The following is a 20,637-nucleotide window of genomic DNA, read 5'->3' on the forward strand; positions in this document are numbered from 1 at the left end:
AAATACATTTGTAGTACATAATTATGTGATTTTTTTTTTTTTCTATAAAATTCTAATCACATGATTGTGTCTCCTTTATACATGTATAAAGATGTAAAAAAAACACCTGTCAAATAGAAATCATCCTACCTTAATAAAAATTTGAAAAAATAATTCAAAAAACATATATTTTAAGAACAAAATCTGTCTCTTTTTAAACCTTAGGTTTGAAGTTAAACTAAAAACAAAAGCTAAATACAAAAAATTTTGAATTCTTACTTAGATCAACTTGGACACTTGAAATGGATAAAATATAGAAATACACTAAGAATGAAATTGAAAATCTATTTTTAGTGTGATTCTCAGCCCTATTTTAGTTAAAATCATATAGCTCACCTGTATATACGCCCCGGGGGGGGGGGGAGCCAATTGAACAAATTATTGATTCAGATATACATGTTCATCAAATAAGACACATATCTCTAGAAAAATGTTTCCAATCCTGTCATTTTAAAAAAAACTCAATGGAGTCCATTTAAACGGTAATAAATGAGTACATGTAGTTGTTTTACACATTCACTAATGTTGATAATAGGAGAAGCTTTTGTTGTCAAAACATATTACGGTATTAAACTGTTTTTAAACAATTTAAGAATGTAAATGACTATTTCCCTGTACAGTGCTTGTAACAGGTTGATTTACTGAGGATTAATACCTAAATTTGATAATAGAAACACCATGGGTACACCACAATAACACATGTCTATTTATTGTATGGTATTTCTAATATTGGTACTTGGTTTAAACATATTTATTAAGCTCGATTGCGAAACAAGTTCTTTCAACTTAAATTTATCACTTTCGAGCCCACTTAATGGAACCAACCAGTACTGGTGTCATATGAAGAAACATGGTTTTGACCCTATTAGACTATATAACATCGTAACAACAGTTTCATACACCTCTCTAGAGCAACCACTCTCAGCTGCAACCATTGTTTCTGTATCCCGAAAGGGTGGTCATTATACAAAGGTTTTACTGTACACCTTTTGTACTACCATAAAATTATCACACACTATATTTTTTTCATATGAAATGTACAATAAAATGGGTTAATCTTATTAAAGTGTATGTTACTTGTATAACAAAGGAGTACAATTTTGAAAATTAACACAAAAGTTAATACTGCCTGCAAACACTGACTGTGCTGTCATCACTTGTGTTTACATAATATATATGCATGATTTATGTGTATACACAACTTCACTATGCTAATCAGTGCACTTAAGCACTGCATTTATCCGGCATATGATTTCTGTGTACAAATATCAACCACATATTCTATTAATTAATTTGTTACACAGAGCATATATACTTGTAAATATATGACATATTCTGTATCTAGATATACATAGACTCCATATTAAGTATACGAAAGTTAATTTTCCATCTTTTAAAGATGTCGACACAAAATAAAATATCACCAATATATAACACAGTTGTTTTCTGTTCAACACAAACTAGGTAATTCATTACCCATCCTGTCCACACCTCAACCAATTATTGACCTATACATTAACATGCCGGCTTCAACTGGTCGGACACGTAACCTGAGCTTCGCTACCACGCCTGTCACTGTCCCCGTCACTATCATCAACGCTACTAAGTCTATACCCCATGTTCATTAACATCACCTCAAGAGGGTCGGCGTTCATTCGTTTTTGATTGGCAAGAGCTGCATCGTCCGAATTATCTATTTCACGATCATTTTTCTTCCCATCCTGATGTTTTAACAAAAAAAAAATTATGCAAAAGGTAATGACCTGGCTAAGACTAAGAGTGTTTAAGAAAACAAGGGAGATAATGTTAAAATAAAATTTCAGAAACACTAGAGTAATCTCCCTTTATAAACATTTTGAAAGTACAGGAATGTTACTTAAATACATATTATCTAAGTGAGCAAAAAAACAACATGACTTTTAAGATTTTTTACATTTTCTCATTTCCCTAAATATTCAAACTGTCCGTATGAGATTCATTGAATTTCTTATATTTTGACCTTAATAATGGCTGCCAGTATTCCTAGGGCAGATCAATATTGAAAAAACACAAGAGATGCCAGTAGGACAATGAGCTCTACTACTCTTAGCACAAAAAGAGTAAAACAAGAACCTAAATAATGTAGAATTTCTGGAATTTTCTAAGTTCAAAAAGGGCCATAATTCTGTCAAAATCCACATTAGTGTTATGTGTCTTGGAAAGTGACCTCCTATTATGCTCTCAAATTGATGTGTAAAGCTTCAACATATTCTCTCCAGTAACTTTGAAAACACCAACTTCCATGAAAAAACTTTTGACGGTGACATTGATGCCATAGCTTTGGCCAATACAAAAGCTCACCCTATTCTTTAAAAAGTCGAGCTAAAATGGGTATATGCCTATAAAGTTGTTACCCTTACCTCTGGCTGTGGACTCCATAACCTGACTACTGGATCTATACCACTGGTTGCTAGGAGACAATGAGAGGGGTGTGGCTGTAAACAATTCACTATCGACTCGTCACCGCGTAAAACACGAACTATGTTTGTCGTACATTTCTCCCAGATGAAAAAAGAACCATCGTCAGATCCTGCTACTATATATTGTCCATGACTGAAAAAAAGGTACAATTATCACACCGAATTATTCCAACTTCACAACTGCTTGTATTTGGGGAGGGGGTTATTTGATTTCTAGTTATTTCAAACATTTTGTACCAAACTGATTCAAAAATACATTTTGATCTTCTATGTGATACAAGTGGTTTCATAAATGAATGTGACTAAAGCTCAACTTGTGAACATGCTTTGAAGTATAATAATTATGCTAAGTTTAACCCTTACCACACTAAATATCTTAAATGGACTTGTCCATAATTAAATATGGTCATAACCATTCATAATTCTTAGGGGAAATTTCAAAATATGTACTAACTGAATAGTGAACAGTTCAGACTATGATCAGACGATACTGATGTGCACTGGTTACATAGATAGCACCTGTTGCAGGTAGCAGGCTTAGAGTTAAAAATTCTAACTTAAGCTAAACATAACATGATGATATATATCACTGATATATGAACATTCACAGCGACACTGTAGGCATGAATATTAGAAACTATAAGCCAAGCCTAAAACAAGAGCTTTAAATAAAAAAAATTCTTTTTTTTTCTTTTTTGTAGGGCCCAAGGTCACACCACCGATGTAAAGGTCATATGATGACAATCTTCCAGCTTTGGTTAATGGTAAAGAATATAAATCAAGGGCCCTTTAATGCATTATTTCAAAAACCAACCACCTGAGTAGGAAAGTGAGATCACAATGAAAAATATCAATTATATCTCACTGATAAAAGTAGTATTTCATAGTGACACAATAAAATTAACAACTAATATCAACCTTCCAAAAAAGTTGGCTTCTTTAATGTCCGTAGTTGTGTTGCAATGTCCACAGAATCTAGCCTCATAATCATTGGCCTCAGCCCTCCATATCTGCTCCAGTTCCGATGGTTGTGATTTACTTTGGAAAAAATCTGTCCCACACACACCTTTCTTGTTCTTGCTGCTTTCATCTGTAATCAATATATAAATATCAATTAAGACTTCCTTTACAGACCTAAAATGGCATTTAAAATTAATAACAATGTAATTGTCAGGGGAGGAAGCTTGACAAAGACCTGTCTTCCATTTTTATGAATGTAGCAATAATCGGAAAATTGGTAAAATCTGTTTTGATACTACAAGTGCCTGTGAACATTTTAATATATCTATGACCCCTTTACCTGTTGTATTTCCTACAATGAACTTGCCTAATTTCAAATTTTTAAAACTATCAATTATCGATTTTAGGGATGTCAGGATGAAAATAACCAGTAATAGGTCAAGCAACCATATCAAGAATAGAGCCTGGTCAGACTGTACAGAAATGCAGATGGGTTGAGCTCTAATTTAGCAGCAAAAGCTAATCACTTTTGGTTCCAGGTTCGATGGCAATTTAGTCAAAAAAGTGTTAACAAGGTTTGTCCATATTTGGGCGGTGTGACCTAGTTTTTGACCCCAGACGACCCATATTTGACCTTGACTTAGAAATCATCAAAACAAACTTTCAGACCAATTTCCAGTGTGAACACGATTTTTCTATTTTTAGCTCCTGTGACCTAGTTTTTTTATCTGAGATGACCAATGTTCAAACTCATCCGAGCAATTACCTAGACAAGCATCCTGACAAAGTTTGATGATGATTGTGGCAAAAATGTGACTGCTAGAGTGTTAATGAACAAATACAGATGGATGAAGGACTTCAACGATCCTAAAAGCTCACCCTGAGCAAGCTCAGGATAGCTAAAAAACAGAAATAACTTTTATCTTTTACACTGATGATCAAATAAATGATTATTTTGGATGTACCACTATCATAACGCATCTTAAGCACATTTCAGTTCACTTTTCCATTTATAATAGAAGTCAAAAAAGGCAACTCTATACTCACCACTCTCTGTTTTTGAGAAAATAGCTGCCCTTATATCTTTGTCCAGCTGTTCACATGCCCGTGATGTTGCATAATCTGGAAACTTACTTTTAAAATGATTAAGACACTCAAATGCCTCTTTACTCCATGACAGTTCATTAAGACACTTAGCAAGTCTGAAATGAGCTTTAAGATGATTGAGGTCAAGACGAAGGGCATTGTGACAATCTCGTAACGCAGCGTACATGTCCCCATCCCTGAAACAAACAAAGTCTTGTATACTACAAACCAGGCCTTTTCATAGCCATTTTTGGAAAGAGTACCTAGCCCAGTTTGGGAAATTTTGCAGCGTATAATTGCTTAATTGGGAAAATATTTTGTACCTTTTGAAACTTCCTCATGCTCTTTACACAAAGTATTTTGAATTGGGCAAAATCATTTATTCAAACCAATGAAAATATCATTCAAAGCATAAAAAATATATAAACATTTGTCAATAAAATGTGTTGTAACATCTGTCTGACAGTCACACCAAGCTGGAATGAACTGCAGCAAATTGGTCAGTTTTTGATAACAACAGGTTATTTTAGTTCCATTGGGATTTGCATTTTATGTTGTTTTCTTTCAGCTAAAAACAAGGTCAATGTGACTTCTATATCTTTGCTTTATAGAAATGAAAGTTTATCTGTTCTGAATATAAATCTGTAAACTGAGAATTATTGATACAAGTTGACTAAACAAGGATGATAAACAGTTACCAGAGCATGTGCACTCCCATCTGTGATGGTAGCCTGTGTGAGACTGTTTTCCTTGTATATTAAATACAGTAAACTCCGCTTATAATGAACTCATTGGTACTCCATATATCCGGAGTTCCTTGTAAGCATATAGCAAATTAGTTCCTTATATCAGGGGTTTTTATAGTGAACAGATTCACATAAAATTAACTGATTGTTTACCATCGTCCTCCATTTTGAAGAGCATTTGTTTAAGAAAAATTGGTCATCTTTAGACACAATACCCGAGAGCGTCCTTTTTTGGAATTTAAAAATCATTTGCTATTTCAGTTTTAGTTTTACCCCCTTACTTAATTTCTCATTAAATATCATATTTTGTTTCTAAACTCAGTGCTTTTCGTTTTCTTTCCATTATGAAGAATGAACACGATTTTTCCTTCTATTATATTTTAAGGGTGACTTTTAATTATGAAAGATATAGATTTCATTTCATTTCAATCAAGCGTACTTTGTAGCTTTCAATGGATTAGCAAGGAATAGCATGATTATGTTGAAAACCGTTTATAAATGATCATAATTATCTAACTCGAGCGAAACTATTAAAGAAAAGAAATAATACAATAAAAGGAATAATCGTTTTATCTTGGTGACAAGAACTCATGCTAAAAATATCCTAAATAGAAAACTATTATGTACTGCTTTACAAATTCATTTTCACAGCTCTATTGAAGTTCATACAACAATAAACGGAACATTCTACCGAGTTTTAATCCAAGCCAATGAAAACGAAAGTTGAAAATCCGGGATCTATTTACGAAAAGCCCATATTTTGAAGTTCTTAATAAAAGTGTAATTTTCAGTGCTTTTAACTCAATTGGGACTAAGAAATGAGTTCCTTATAAGCAATAATTCCTTATAACCATAAGTTTTTATATCAAAGAAGGGCAAAATTCAGACCAAAAAATATTGTTCCGTTTAACCAATAGTTCGCTATAACAGTGTTCACTATAAGTGAAGTTTACTGTATTTACTATTATAGTTTTCCTGTATATTAAGAATCTAGCATTAATTTTAAAGTTTCATTCTATATTACATATTGGTGAATAACTTAAGTTTCCCTGTATACTAATATTACATATTTACTACTAATCATAGTTTCAATAAAAATAGCAAAATGCTAGTAATATTATATCAGTAAAACATTGTCATCCTAAGCAGGCAACTCATTCATAAAGATGGTATGGGAAGGACAGCATTTAAAGCATGCATCACTTATTGTAACTTAGGGAGATAGTAAGATGACATCTTTATGTGTAGCAGCCAATTCTAGAAAAATCTAGTGTGATATTTAAACGCATATTATGCTTTAGAAACGAACGAATTTTTTCCTTCTTTAGAAAGGGCAAACAGGATTTTTGTAGCATTTAAATAATGGTTTAATACATGTTGGACGTTTATCACCAAAATAAAGGGACACTGAATGTGAAATTATTTGTCATTACAGTAGCAAAATGTTAAAAAAGTAGTATTTTTTACTTCCATACATAATACTAAATCACTATAACTGCACCACTTGCCAAAAAGCAACAGAAGCGGAAAAAAATAGTTCAGGTGATTGACTAATGAGAAACTTCTTGAAAATAATAACAAGGCTAAAAAATAAAATACCTTTTTAAGAAATAAAAATAAAAGCATTTCTGGGTCATTATGGGCATAAAAGAAATAACCAACCATTTCCTCTTCATGAAAGCTGCAGCTCTGTTGCCATACAGCATGGAGGCATGTGGGGCACATGCAATCGCCTGGTTGTACAGAATAATAGCTTTTGTGTATTGTTCTTTCTCGAAATATGTATTTGCTTTCTTTTTCAAACTCTCCACTAGTGGTGGCAATGGCTTCTTTTCTGTTTTATGTCTAAAAAATTTACGTAAACAACATTAAATTGATTAAAACTTTTAAAACAATGTGTAATACTGCAAAATCATTATTATTTGTGGGGTACTTATTTTCATGATTCTTCATGGATAAGTCAATCCACAAATTCAAAATCTAACAAAATTAAGTCTGGTATAAGATTATTTTACATAACATTATAACATTATTTACATTTTATCTTTTTGGAAAAAAACAACAAAAAACAAAAACAAACAAACAAAAACACACACAAAAACAAATCCATGAATTTAAGAACCCACACTTGCATATTGTTAAATAAGCTAGAAAAATATATATAAATTATTTCCTCTTGCCACCCAATCATCGAAGAATAATATTGACATAAAGAAAGGTTTTAATGTAATAAATTGGGGAAAAAGAGGAACTACTTTTTCACAGGTTTCTCGTGGTCTCCTTGTGCATTAGGATGTGGAGCCTGGACGGAATCATGTAAATGCTTGCTCACACCATTAGTCACAACTCCATTTGTCGTAGATCCATTACGATATGTACTATATCCGTTCACACTAGCATGACATGACTCTGAAATATACAATGTTGTAACACATTCTGAAATATTTCTGATAAAAACATACTGTAAACAAAAACTAGTGTTTTGATGCTTTGTTCCTCCCTCCATTTTTTCTAGTTATACTTTATTATATTTAAACAAACCTGGTGTAGTTAAGTTTCTTTACTCTTATTTTGCTCAGTTATATAGATATGAACTCAATACATTTGCCATAGATCTCCATAAAGTTGTCATTATGATTATATAAATGTGTTATTGCACTGCAGATGATGCTGTATCAACTGATAATGAACACAAACTGATATACAATTGTATCTTACCATGCTAAATATCTTAAAGGGACTCCACTGAGATTTAGTGACATGATGGGACTTGAAATTATTTATTGAGATTACTATCCCATTTGATGTAGGTTTAGAAAAAAGATCCTAAATTTGAAAAGCGTTGCAGTGCTTTTAACTGAAATTTGGCTAAGAATAGCACGAAAATACTATTTTCAATTCATTTCTGATTATATTTCTCAATTATGTTTTGCATATCTTTCTGTTTCATTTGCTTCAGCTGATTATGTAAGAAATTCAAATTTTTGTTTTTGGGCTTATGGACCACCGTGGAGTCCCTTTAAAAGAACATGGCTGTTTCAATCAGGACAAAACCATTCATTATATTAGCTAAAAATTTTAAAAAATCTGTAAACAGTGCAGACCCTGATCAGACAACATGGATGTGCCAGATGGTCTTGGGTTTGCACTGGGTGCATGGGTTTATTTAGTTGCTGCCATAAGACTGCCCAAATTGAACACTTAATATTTCAGTGGTAAACAAAAAAGTCATAACACATATCCAAAAGTGTATAACCTTACCTTTGACAATGCCATTGGAATTTAAAACCATGGATATATCAAATTTTTGTATGCTACGCTTTTTATTCACATCAAACAAGTAGATTTGTTCCCCGCCAAGGTTCGTTAGTAATTCAGTTCCATCAGGACTAAATGTCACATACGTAGCTGCGAGAGCGCGTAATTTCTTCCTATAATCATCTTTCTTCTGTGGTATATGACCTGAAATTATTTATGAGATAACAATTCTTACTCGGGACACTGTATTCTTCTTTTGAAAGATCTCATATCTGCCAAATATTGTTGCTCATATCTTATATTCAACTGTAAAATTACAAATGGGTTGTTAGAAATTTTATACAAAAAAGATTAATACACAACTCTGTTATTTCATTCATATTTATTTGTTTGAATGTTATTCAATTTGTCGAAAAATGCATAATTATCTGATTATCTTAATTAATATCATATTTTCCATAAACATTAATGATGTTTTAGGTTTAAATAACATAGTTGCCCTGCATGATTTTATTTACTATCCATTAGTTATATTAAGTCACACAGATTCTAGATTCAAGCAGCATAAAGTACTGTGAATTCACTTAATTTCATGGATATAAAATTTTGTGGTTTTGTCAAAAAATGTCATTTTCATGGGTTCTTTAATTCGTGGATTGTCTGTTTTTGAAAAGAAAAGTACGCCTCGGGTAACAGTACTTTTCCTTGGGATGATATTTTTACTGTTACCCACAAACCCATGTGTTATTTATATATTGCTGACCCCTCACAGATGTGGGTTAGAATCCCATGACCAAATTTGAATTCTTTCATGTGAGAAAGATACTCAGCTTGCTTACAGGAGGCTGGCGGGTTCCATTTCACATTAAAGGATACTAGTTGGTCCTGAAATAATTAACAGTGGGGCACCTGTGACCTCCCTCCACCTAAAAAGCACCTGTACACTTTGTATATCCCATAACACTGTAAATTGAATATAATACATTTCTGCATTGCTGATATAATTAGGGATGCGGAGATATTGACGAATTTTGCGAATTGATAAAAATGCTATTATTTCCTTTAGTGTGAATATCAACAAACCTGTCATTGCATTCTACAATTGCAAGTTTCCCCCCTCCCCCAACCCCCCCCACCCAAAAAAAACCCCACAACAATAACCAAATGGTTACATGTAGTTAAATTCTGGCCTATTTACCTGGTACATAATATTCTACACAACCTCGTGGGAGAGGAAATTCTTCTGTAGAAGAAAATCTGCAATACAAACAATATAACAAAGGTTGACAAGATAGCTGTTATTTACTCCATGTTTTTAAATCTAGAAACTATAGTTTTCTTCTTAAACCACATTATCAAATATGGTTTGCTCTGATTTTTGTACCATGTACTTTTGGCTAGAAAGTAATATAGTTTTTAACAAATTTAATACTGGTCTTCATGACCTAAACTGTTTGCTATTCAGTCAGTATTTACTTTGATATTTTCCCAAAAAATAATGAATGATTATGTCCAGGTTGAAAGATGGACATATCCACTTACATGTGTGTTAAGTTTAAAATGTCAGAAAACCTAAAAACCATCATTTTAATTGGCTTTATTTAAAAAAAGAAGTATAAAAGATGACCTACAGGAAAATGCCTATAAACTTGTAATCATGCATTTAGATATAAACATAGTAAGGGTTATTGCTTATTATATACTTGTATATATTGAGAATACTGATGAAAAAATAGCTTATTTTGTTTTTCCATATTTCACTGTAAAAAATTATTTTTCACTGCTGTGAAACATCTTTTCTGTATTTTCACTGGTGTCTTGCCAGACTACTTTCCTAAATTCATTCTAAATTCAGCCAATACACAAAATATAAGAGGAAGTCTTTGAAATTGTTGTCACAAAAGAGAAAAATGCATATAATATACAAAAGACTTAAGTTTTTTCTATATATACAGGTTTTATTTTCATCGAGTGGTATGAAAATAAACAATTCATGAGTGGCAGAAGCCACAAGTGAAATATGATAATTTTCATACCAAAAAAATGAAAATTAAACATATATTTATAGGAAAATAACTTGAAATCCTGTATTTATATAATAATAGAGACTTACAGTTCAGTCGGCTAACATTTTTAAGTTAACTTTGGTTGTACAATAATGGTGGCTTATTTTCCAGTCAGGCTTTCGATGAGGGTATAAGATTTTAGGGTATTTTATTCACATACCTTTGATGTCCATCATCTGACATTTTTAAACTTTGACATGTTAACATTCTCCTGTCATACATGCGGACGTACGGATCATTTGCTCCAACAGCCATCAGCTCCGGTCTTGCTGGATTGATGGCAATACATTTAAACTCTGCCTGACCACCGACATGTGAATCTAGATTGATCAAAACATTCTTACTGTTTGAATGGCACAATTCAGGGCATCTCAAATCAAATTGCCTGAAAAGAAAATAAAAACTTTACTTTATAACATTAGATAGTTTAAGTTTTATAACACGCACAAATATTACACGTCAGATAAATATTTGTATTTTTGTGAGTTTTTTAATGATGTTATGACATTATGTTACGACTGAAGATATAGTCTAAACACGACGTGGTATTTAACATAATGGTCAGCATTAGAGTTATTTGAGCTGTTTTTTACCCTATGTTTACTAGAAAAGATTCCTTACATGACACATCCATCTTCTGCTGCACTCCAGAACATAAATGGAACTTTTGGTGCCGTGGCTATACGTTTTACCCTGCTCGCATGACATGCAAACACATGTGTTGTTTCTTTCCCCTCAATGTCATGTACTCTAATCTTGCTATCTGCAGCACCACTAACCACTATGTTGTCATTAGAATTGGGTAAAAACTGTTGAAAGAAAGAATCCATAAAGAATATGATACCATCTGTAATTCTGATGAAAAATCTAGCATGAATTCATTTATTTCACCTTTCTCAAGTATAGAAGTTTCATAAAATAAAATTGCAAGATAAATGACTTGTTCTTTCAAATTTTTACATGTTTATTTTTCTTCAGTTACACTATCACTATCATGGTAATATGAAAACATTTAAAGATCCTGTATGTTGTGATTAAAGTGGTTAACCACACTTCAGGGAAAGTATATATATATATATATATATATATATATATATATATATATATATATATATATATATTATATATATATATTATATATATATATATATATATATATATATATATATATATATATAATTATGCTAATAAAACAATTTTCAAACATCAAAAAATATGTAAAATATGTACTGCAAATATTTGTGCATATTATATGTAATCATTAAAATATATGCATTCATTTCTTATTGGAAAATTAGACTTAAACTTAATAAAAAATAAATTTCTAATTACCTCTCTTTATTTACATGAAATGTTAAATTCGTTAATATCATTATAAATCATGCTTTTTGGAACCTACAATATTGATAAATTTTAATTTGAGCATCATATTTATGATTTAAAACCATAAAAAAATTGTGTTACAGCAAGATCAAGTGTCAGAAAAAAAACATGCTTCTCTGTACACTATTTCATCCAGATGTGGGGCTTTTAATATTAAGAGGATATTTTTTCGTTTGCGTGAAATATGGAATATATTTTCACGAAACATGATAAAATGCCACATATTTTCACGAGCCGGTACGGCGAGTGAAAATATGTGGCATTTTATCATGTTGAGTGAAAATATACACCATATTTCACGCAAAAAGAAAAAATAACCTTTTTATTTAATTTCATCATAAAAAAAAATGGTAACGAAACCCCTTGCTTGCTACCAACTGCAATTGTACAGCGCGCAGTAATTTATGCGTAAGCACGCGCTGTTTGGCGCTACATTGTGACGTCATGTAAACAACTCTTTTAACGTCTGTACAGCGTTAACTACTGAATTAAAGATATTGGCGTTCGGATTAATTTTCTTAGTTAGACCATTTTCTATCATTCTAGATAGTTTTACAAACAAAATTCAAGAAAAAGTTGTTTTGTATTTATCAGTTTTTTCAAACAAAACGGCAAAAGAAGTTCCGTAAAATAAATATGAGTTTTGACTCCGCCCACTTTCATATTTATATTTCATATTTATTTTTAAAAAATATGAAATATATTTGACTGATATAGCACCATATTTCATGGGTAAAATTAAATAAAACAAATTATAAACTTTCTATCTTGAGATACTGATTACACGTATGATAAACAAAGATATAACACTTGAGTATCTTACCTTTAGTTTATACAAATTTATTTTAGTTAATAACTGTTTGATGGTGTTGGAAGCTTTAAACTTATTGAAACACTCTCAAATCTGTTCCACTTAGCCATGAATGTCAAGTTTCTTGTTCAAGGAAACAACAGCTTGCCCCTGACAGGGTTTGAACCCACATGATCAGCAATCGTTACTTTTACTTATCTTACCTTTACTGAGAATATGTTTCCATGGTGACCAGTCTGTATACTGGTCAGTTTCTTCTTCCTAAAAGGGTCCCACACAATAACTTGTGTATCGTCCGAACCACTGGCCAACATACTGTTATATAAGACATATATGAACAGTTGTGAATATCTTTTAAATGTGAACACTGCTTTAAATTATTAAAGAAATCAGATATTAACTCAACTCTCCTTAAACTACATGTATATATTCTAAATCAAAAATTCGTCTTGGTTACATGTATACATTTAGATACATTTTCATTATTGCCCTATCACAATGTTAAGCAATTATTTAGTGGATGTGCTAATTTCTCTTATGGAAATACACAAACATGTTTCTTTGGAGGATCTTTTTCAAAATTCAGACAATAATTTTGTAAACTACTGGCAATCAAGTAATTATAGCTTTAATTTTTATATGCACTTTAAAGTGACATTATGCCTATCCAAGGGTATATTGTGAGTATAGGTGAAAGTCAAAAATATTTTACATTTAGCCAGAATTCCTTTCAATTTTATAATCTATTTTGCATGAACGATAAATAACTTAAGTGGCCAAAGGAAATTTCTTTAGATATTCACCAGAATCTATCTGTAACATTCAATTTATAAAAAAATGTGTGAGTGTGTGTGGTTGGGGTGAACTGTCTTTATATTCTAGGGAGATTTATATTTTATCCTGAACATTTTCAAACATCATTTGTTGGTCAGTCACCATTATATCAGTCAATCATTTGAAATAAAAGGTAAAGGTCTTGTTTATTATAGTGTCACACCTACTGAAAGGGCCATCCATTTCTTAACCCTTTCGCTGCCAGAGGGTTATTGTTTTATTGTTCACCTATTTGCCAGAGGATTTTCTAAGAAATTACTATATTATTAATTAATATAATTACTATTATTTGTTATTAGTATTATAATAATTATAAATGTTTCCAAATCTGTTAGTATAATAATAATTATTGTCGATGGTATAATTTTCTTTATATTTATTATTATTCTTATTCTTATTATTATTAATTTATTATTATTACTATTATTATTATAGAAACGGCAACTAAAGCCGTCCATACGGCAAATACGCCGAAAATAACAGGGACGGCTTAAGCCGTCCCTATGGCAGTGAAAGGGTTAAGAGACACCTTTTGCTTTCATACCATGTACATGTACCTCCCAACTTCTACCACTATGCCAGACGCCAGGCAGATAGAAATCTGTAAACCATTCAATTTAACTACTTCATGGCTCACGAAGTGGCCATTTCAGAATGAGTCCCAAGAGAAACATTCATCCTCCAAAAAATGCTCCCTGTGGGGCTCGAACCTTTGACCTCCCGATCAGAAGGCGGATGCCTTAACCACTAGGCCAACATATAGTCAATTCAGCTCAACTTGAAAATGACAAAATAAACGTAGTGACATGAACATTTTATTATTAAACATTATCACTCTTACCTTCCTTTCTCATTCCATTCCAGACAATTAACACAGCCGATGTGACCTTCGAGTTCATCCTCGAGACCAAGACGTTTAATAAGAGTACTTGTCACTTGCTGTTCTCTAACAAACCTTGCACCAATATTCTCCTAGAAAATATTACCATTAAACTGTCATTACAATAAATATGATTAAATAATTATTTACATCATATAACTTGGAACCATAAACTTAAATCAATCAAATACCATTTCGGGATATGTGATTCTGATGATTATAAAAATATTATAAAAATTTCACACATACACAATAGACTGTCAAGTAAAACAACTAGTGTAAGGATTCTGTAAACATTATATGTTATTTTGGTTTTGGAGTGATATATGTGGATATATTACCTGCTAAGATTTTATATCACCCGAGCCGTTAGGTAATTTTATTACCCTTCCCCTGCCGAGTTTAGACGATTTTTAAAAAAAATCATTGCTGTTTCAAATGAAACGTCGAAATAAGATTCCCTTTAGGGTACCTCTTCGTCACAACATGACGTCACATAAATACATGACGTATTTTTCCCGTACCTGACGAATGTAAACAAGAGAAAAGGAGTAGTCTATTGAACGCACTTTTTTGTAATTATTTTTCAAGCTTTCACAAGGTCATATTTGTTTTCAATACTGATGGTAATATGTATCATTTCTCTACTTTGGTAAATATTTATCATTTGACAGTTAAAAAGTGCTTGTAAATCGGAATTTACACCGCGTAAAATCGAACCGTACGCTCATCACCTCAGCGCATGTTGTTTACAACGTTGGGTACCCAACGGGGAAATTTAGTGTGTATATTACCCGTCTGGCTCGGTTATATCAATTTCTTTTGGGTGATCAATATCCAATCAAAAAGGCGGAAAAAATCTGGAAGGGTAATAAAGTTAAATATTCAGCTGGTAGATAGTTTGCCATATATTTATACTGGGATTTGTACTTTAGTTTTGATCCTGTATGCCTATAGCTTCTCAATCTAAATTATGAAATGTTGCTAGTACTAGTAGACCTTTGTTGATATTTGTAAGATTGAATAAGCTCTGCATATTACCTTCAAGTCATAATTACGCTCTATATGTTTTATTGATGTTTTAAGAGTATTGTGTGCCTTTTGTATGGTTTGCAAAAGATTTGATACATATTCACCATACTCTTTCGGGAGCTTCTGCCTTTGCATTGGGCGAGTGTATTTACTTCCATCTTAAACACTAAAATGTTTGGTGTGAAACCCGTAATAAGGTTACTGAAGATTTTTTGCCATACATGTAGCTAATTGTTGAATATTCTGTTCCCAATGATCATGAGATTTGCCATAAAACATTTAACAGCATTCAGCAATGTTTTGTTAAACCGTTTTACTTGGCCCATACTAGATGGCCTGTATGCATAATGTTACAATGGGGAGGGGTATGACAGTCAGTTACCCTAAGTCAGCCCTTCTCTGAATATGACCTGCTGCATCATCCACCTCTACAAGTTGGAATGAAACAAAAGACAGAGGATACTTTACTCAAAGTCAGGAAAGCAACAATAAAAGAAGATCTACAGGGAAGAGACCAAATAGACTTGAAAATATATGCAAAATGCTGGGAACCAGCACAGTACATGAAAGTGAACGCTTTCATGCTTCATATCCCTGGTATCTTTCATAAGAGGCTCCAACCTGATGATGAGATAGTATTTCATGGAAGAAGAAGTACTCTTAACCAAGTTACCAGATGGCATTTATTAAGATCCAGAAACTATTAATTTCTACAGACAAGACAGTGGTGTCGTCAATTCAGTCAGATGCTATGCAGGCTTTTTGTAAGTTCCTGGAGATAACTGCTCCTAAAGAGTTTGTATTTGAGCTAGTCAATTTAATCCATTTAAAGGTACTGCTTTTACTGAATTTACTTGCAGCAAGTCTTGAAGCTGAGGAAAGAGAGTAGTATTGGAAGACCAACTTTCCTATTACAGAAGGCATGGTGATTTATAAGCTAGAAGAGGAACCTGAAGAGAAGTTGCCAGAAGCTTTTGACAGTCATTTCCACCTTGACAGAACTTTGCAAGAACTACATCTTCTTTCATCAAGTAATTTAGAAGAAATCCTCGCAAAGGTTCTGGTTGACCAAGCCAAGAGAGTTAAATTGGTTGATGTCAGAAGTAGCTGTCTTTTGTGATCCAAGGACATATCTGAGCTGAGTCTCCTGGACCTGCCAGTGGATATGAAAGTTGCTAAACTACTGAGAGTGCCCCGATAGTTTGCTAGGAACAGTGATTTCAGCGATGCCCAGTTAAGGTAAGATCCCGACCTGTTTCCCTTCTTTAGGCTTTATTTTAGTGAAATACAACAAGTATAATAATTTTAAATAAAGCTTAAATGACATAACTTACATTTATCTCTCTGAGAAGTTTTCTTTTCAACAAATTAGTTTTAAACTCCATGCTAGTGTTTGGGCAGTCACGTCAGAATTCTCAAATGGTGAAAGTTGTTGGATAGTTGTTCAAAGGAAGTTTAAAAGTTCTTTGAATTTTAAAATTCTTTGCAGTTGTCTCACTTAAGATTTCTAAAAAGAGAACAACCTATTTCAAAAGCTGTCATTCTTGTTAAATATAACAACAACTGGTATTCCAAACTTAGTCCAATGTCAACAAATCTAGGACCTGGGATCCAGATTATAGATTTTTTACTTCTTGTCTACAGCAACATGATAATGTGCAGATTTAACTTCAAGCAATGTCAAAAAAAATTCGGAAATAAGTTGAAAATTGATGTTCTATCAACTGTTTCGTTAAAAGAAAAAAATGATAATATGCGACGAAAATTGACATATAACCGGAAGTGGACATTAATGACAGCCAGTGTAATAAGAATTTGTGATTAGACGAAATATATTTACGGGAAAACAACTCGGCCCAATCGCAACTACTCGGCCCTTTCCGTCAGTCTTCGGATAAGAACCTCGAACACAATAGTATGAATACACAGAACGGATGCGATATTTCGGTCTAACCTACGCTAAGAAACTATAATGTATTCTTTGCTTTTGTACCTATGAATTCACTTTTTTAGGTGGACTTTTACTACATATATTGGAGATAAACTTGTCAACAACTCCCAGCATTAAAGCACTATATTTGTTTACATGTTTAGTTTCTTAGCGTAGGTAAGACCGAAATACCGCATCCGTTCTGTGTATTCATACTATTGTGTTCGAGGTCCTTATCCGAAGACTGACGGAAAGGGCCGAGTAGTTGCGATTGACTCGGCCCTTTCCGACAAACCAATCGCAACTTTTTGGCCCTTCCCGTCTAAAAATGAAATATTAATTTTACACATCAATGCCATATCCCATGCTAATGAAAATTTTGCTTACATTGTCTTCAAAATATAGACAAGAAAGGAGAGTCATATCCGGTATTAGGACATACCGTAGGAGACCTTGATGTCGTTTTTTTAACAAAGACGGTCGTAACTGCGATCTTATCTTACGACCAGATACTTATAATTACGACCAAGCTAGGCACTAGTAACCACCACAAAGCTTACGACTTCCACGTGACCGTTTTATGAACACAGCCCCATTAAGTGTCTAATTATGATTATCAGAATAGAAAGGATGAACATTCAAAGGATGGTGATATGAATGGCGATGGTGCTGATGATGGAACTGATATTAATTAAAATAATCATAAAAGGAATGATCATGGTGTTTGAAAAAAAATGATGTAAAAGATCACAATGGAAATGTTGATACATGTAATTACAAATATTGGAATGGAAAAGGTAGTGTAATATAAATGATGATACAAAAGGTGATGACTGAAATGTTGATAATAGAAATGATGTAAATGATTTTTATTGAAATGATCATAAAATGGTGATGTTGGTGTTGAAAATGATGCTAAAATTGTAATAACAATAATAATGATATTAATAATCATAAGAATAAAACCTATGAAATAGTAATGATAAAATTTTAAAGAATGATTTTAAAACAATGATAATGCTAAAAATGATCAATGACAATAAGAAAAATAACGTTAAAAATTGTGATCATGTGAATCATGATAGAAATGATGAAAATAAATGTGGTAATAATAGGTTTGGCGATGATGGTAATAAAAACAACGGTGTTTGAATATTTGATTTTATTTGTTAATGATTAGATTATCATTTTCAGAAAAGAAATGATAAAAATTGGTGATTAATTTTATGAATGAGATAATTATGAAAATGGGGATGGTAACGGAAAATTTGATAGTAAAAATGATGATAAAAAGGTAGTGGTGGAAAATAATAATGATGAAAATTATTACAAAATGATGACGATAGAAATGATAGTGATAGAAATGGTGAGGATGGAAATGATAATATTAAAAGTGATGATAATAAAAAATGAGATCAAGATGGTGATGGTCGGCACACATAAGTCAATACGATCGATCTTCCGTGACAATTGATCTCTGACGTTAAGTCTAAAATAATGTTTGTTTTAATACATAGTTTATCTAATTCGAGTGTGTAAGAAGCTATAAGCTTATGGACACATTCTCGAATTTGTTCCTGGAATCAACCAGTACTGAGCAATGTGTTAACGTGTCTTCCTAAAAAGATACACCGTCTTGCCTCTAGAGCTCTGGGTTTAAATCAATATGTCTTTCATCGATGATTCTGAAATTATGTGGAAATCCGAATGTGATTATTCCAAAATTATGTTGTCAGAGAAATTGGTAATTACTAGTTTGCCATCCAGAAAAGCTAGTTAGGTGGCTTGACAACCGTCATATCACGGTGATAGGGCGATTACCACAACTTTTCCGCACAACGTCAAAATATCTTACTTCTGTCCGAGATACCGTATATTTCTGTCATACAAAATGGACAGCAAGCCTGTAAACGAGACGAAAACAGCAGATAATTTGCTCAAAACAAGGTAAAATCATTTTTTTCCCTTTTCATCGAATGTGCCATTTAATTTGAAACTTATTTATCTTTACTACATGCAAAATGCTTCATTAATTAAGTCAGGACAGTGAAAACATTTACGGCATACTGAAAGAAATCTTGCTTTGATTACGAAATATAACGTATTTCTAGTCCGTTCAGTTCATATAACTGGTCAAAATACAATATAAATATGTACATTATTGTCGTATGAACAAGTTACAATACATAAATAACCCGTTTTTATTTGTTTGGGTCGTCAGACCAAACAAATAATGGTAGCGAAATTTCAGAGTCTAATGTTGTTAATTGCAAATGCCGAAAGTAGTCCACTTTTTTGAAACGGTTACTTCCCTTTTGTATGTACACTAAAGCCGAAAAATTCAGGGGAGATCACTGCGTAAAGATGGTCAAAGACAGGCGCATCAATTTTCAAGCAAAGTAATTCCTGAATGGTCGAAGATTTCTAATATTGTTTTATTGTATTTTATGATCGAAAATAGCCTGGGTTCCAGTCTGTCGATTTTTTATGTGCTTCTGTTTGGCAAATCGACGATACTATCAAAACCAGAGATGTTGTGTTATCTATGACGATCGAGTATGATGCGCGTATGTTATGAATAAGCAAAATATATCAACGCCTGAATCCCAGGCTAGATCGAAAATAACTAAATACAAAGCGGACATTCAATTTCTGACACAGAAGTTTACGACGAACCTAATAACAAGTAGTTCTCAAAACAGCTTAAAACTAGCGATTTAAAAGAAAGAAATATTTTATTTTGTTACAAGTATCCAACAAATTACAACGCATTTAAAGTTAAACAATAGCGTTGGCTTATAGAATTGTCAATAAAGGCACAATCACAAATTACGCGGATGAATATGATTTTATCAATGAAAATACTATTTATTACCGAATACTACACAAACCGAGTAGTGGAATATATAGATTCTACATGTCGGACTGTTTGGGCGAGAGGATTTTTGCTTAAATATTTACTTCAATTTTAAACAACAGGTTTACCCTGAACAAAATACCTCGAAATTAATAAGGATTACAAACCCGAAATGCAATGGAAGTTCTAAATTTAGAATGACTTGATATTATTCAAACTTTCTGTGTATAACTTCTCCGTGGTACATTGGTAACGCGCTCGCATAGTGAGTAAGAGGTCTCGAGTTCGAATCCCAG

At 32.4% G+C, this 20,637-nt stretch overlaps 1 protein-coding gene across 1 annotated transcript; it reads right to left on the minus strand.

Annotated features, from left to right (window-relative positions):
- Positions 1-388: 388 nt before the first annotated feature.
- On the minus strand, positions 389-17,357 carry LOC132728952 (WD and tetratricopeptide repeats protein 1-like). The gene is made up of 13 exons (XM_060714681.1): positions 16,889-17,357; positions 14,484-14,614; positions 13,012-13,123; positions 11,236-11,423; positions 10,775-10,999; positions 9,747-9,805; positions 8,552-8,752; positions 7,546-7,699; positions 6,953-7,135; positions 4,506-4,741; positions 3,417-3,588; positions 2,439-2,631; positions 389-1,760 (listed from the first exon to the last, which is right to left on the minus strand). Exons 1-13 carry the CDS (start codon positions 16,937-16,939, stop codon positions 1,569-1,571), a joined length of 2,097 nt encoding a protein of 698 aa, XP_060570664.1. The 5' UTR covers positions 16,940-17,357; the 3' UTR covers positions 389-1,568.
- Positions 17,358-20,637: the final 3,280 nt, after the last annotated feature.

The sequence above is a fragment of the Ruditapes philippinarum genome, unplaced genomic scaffold (genome assembly GCF_026571515.1).
Source record: "Ruditapes philippinarum isolate M1 unplaced genomic scaffold, ASM2657151v2 ctg419_1_1_1_1, whole genome shotgun sequence".
NCBI lineage: Eukaryota > Metazoa > Mollusca > Bivalvia > Venerida > Veneridae > Ruditapes > Ruditapes philippinarum.